Here is a 2153-nt window from a genome sequence, read left to right on the forward strand (position 1 = left end):
CCACTTCACTTGTTTTCCCTTGACTTATCGACGTCAGCAAGCAGTCAACTTTGAGAATGGTATCACTATATTTCATGGCTCCAAATCTTAGATTTAGAGAAATATTTCGTCTGTTGTTCTTTGATTCGAAATGAACTTGCTCGCGTAAAGACAGTTTTGTTAGGAAAAATGGCTGCGCTTTAGCTCTTTATTATATATAACCTTGAGGTGTCCAGTCGTACACTATTTGGCGGGGTTGTGAGGGTCTGATGTTTTCTGCTTCATGATCCCTTCCAGGCTCTGCATGTGCTTCATCAGGTCGCGCAAAGCCTTTTCCTTGACTCGTAAAGCGCGGTTCGCCTCCAGAAGTACCTTCTCCTCTGCTTGCAACTTCGTCACAGACTGTCGGTATTTTCGGCGGTATGTTCTAGAAGCTTCATTGTTGATATCTCGAATATGGACGTACTTCTCGTCCTCCGTTAAGGATTCGTACGATATTCTGGGACGTCGCCTCCTGGGCTTGACGGCTTGAGTGCCTTGTTCAGAAGAAGGTCCCGCTCTGGCCGGGTCAAACGGCTGATCCTGGGGTCCGCGTAGCAGCTGTGTGTCCTGGGCCGTGTCTAAATCAGACAGGAGGTGATCCGAAAAGGATGCGAACTCGTCGCTCTCGCTGGATGGCAGGTCCACCGCTGCGACGGCTCCGATGAGGTCATCCCGTCTGATGGAGTCCAAGTCCTGAACGAATATAAAAGGATTAGGGATTAGAGAGATGACCTAAAGCCTCAATCAAACTTACAGTAATCCAGAAAAGACGCAACCTACCAGGAGATCGGGTTCCTCGGATGGAAAGAGCGGATTAGCAATGGCGGCCTCAGAAGGCAATGAAGAACGGTGGTCAGGGCATGTAGTCAGGGAGCTCATCATTTGGTACAGATCCTGCGGCAGCTGTGCCCCACCATCGCCAGCACCAGTGGCATCCATTCCAGTGCCTAGGCCGCTGAGATGTCTAACTGCTTCAGGGCTGATAATGGGTTGCTGGGGAGCTAATGGTTGGTCAGCCATGTAGCCGCTAACCCCAGGAACTTCAGCCATATAGTCAGAGCCCTCGTATGCTAGTGGGTGTCCACTGCCCATCATCATCTCTTCTTCCCCAATCATGCTCCCGCCCCACATCACTGCATCGCGGCGATCTCTCACCGCTTGATGTGGCTCGGCCGTCGATCCGCACTGGCGACTCACTGTGCCATGTCTTCTTTCTAAAGCGCTGCCTTGGTCTGGCTGCAAAAGACTTCTTAATATTGGCGAGACAGTCGCACTTCCTGTTCCCGCGTCCATCAACGACATGCGGCTTACGCTGGTTGTGTCATGTCCATAACTGTCCGCCGTGCTTGCGGCAGCTCCTCTGCCTCCCATTAAGACGTCCTCATGGGAAAACGTCCCAGAAGACCATGAAGGATAGCCATGGAGAGGACACACACTGGGATTCGGGCATGCGTCAAAGTGATGATCCATACCGCTCTTTGCAGTTTTAAACAAAACAAAAAAATAAAATAAATAACGTCTGTAATGTGAGTTGTGTTTACAATCACTCTTGTAGTCAAGGACTGTATTGTTGTTACATGTCGAAACACGTTACAGTTCAACTCTAGCTGTCAATGCATTTGCCGAAACTGCTACTGAACAGGGTCACGTGTTCTTGCAGACAGACTTCGTGCGTTAGGGAGAGCCCAATATATAGAAGTTGCTGGGCACACTTCCTGCAGGATGCAAATGCTTGGTGTTGATAACAGGTCCTGGGCAGATGCCTGTTAGTATTACCTGTCTTAATTACAGACATTCTCAAATTTCTTTACTATGTAAACATAATTTAATTTTGAAACTACTGTTATTTGCAGTTAGCAGATAATTATTATAGCAATCGTAGATCAGATATATACTAACTAATTACTGAAACCGGCAACAACCGCGAGTCATGAGACTGTCGCTGCCTGGCGTACGAGGTTTTTATTCCAAGAACTTTTAGGATTCCATAAAAACAGTTGAACATGTTTCATGAATATGAATCAGATTACCAGGGATATATAAAACATATAAATCACAGCTTCCATATGAATCATAGGGACATGCAACTTTATTGTTTAAAATAACCCTGTGAAATATACACGAAATCTGAC

General features: G+C 47.0%; 1 protein-coding gene across 1 annotated transcript; it reads right to left on the bottom strand.

The window, feature by feature from the left end:
• Window positions 1-180: 180 nt before the first annotated feature.
• LOC119593683 lies at window positions 181-1670 on the bottom strand. The gene is made up of 2 exons (XM_037942640.1): window positions 802-1670; window positions 181-714 (listed from the first exon to the last, which is right to left on the bottom strand). Exons 1-2 carry the CDS (start codon window positions 1489-1491, stop codon window positions 223-225), a joined length of 1182 nt encoding a protein of 393 aa, XP_037798568.1. The 5' UTR covers window positions 1492-1670; the 3' UTR covers window positions 181-222.
• Window positions 1671-2153: the final 483 nt, after the last annotated feature.

This window comes from Penaeus monodon, chromosome 32 (genome assembly GCF_015228065.2).
Source record: "Penaeus monodon isolate SGIC_2016 chromosome 32, NSTDA_Pmon_1, whole genome shotgun sequence".
Taxonomy (NCBI): Eukaryota; Metazoa; Arthropoda; class Malacostraca; order Decapoda; family Penaeidae; genus Penaeus; species Penaeus monodon.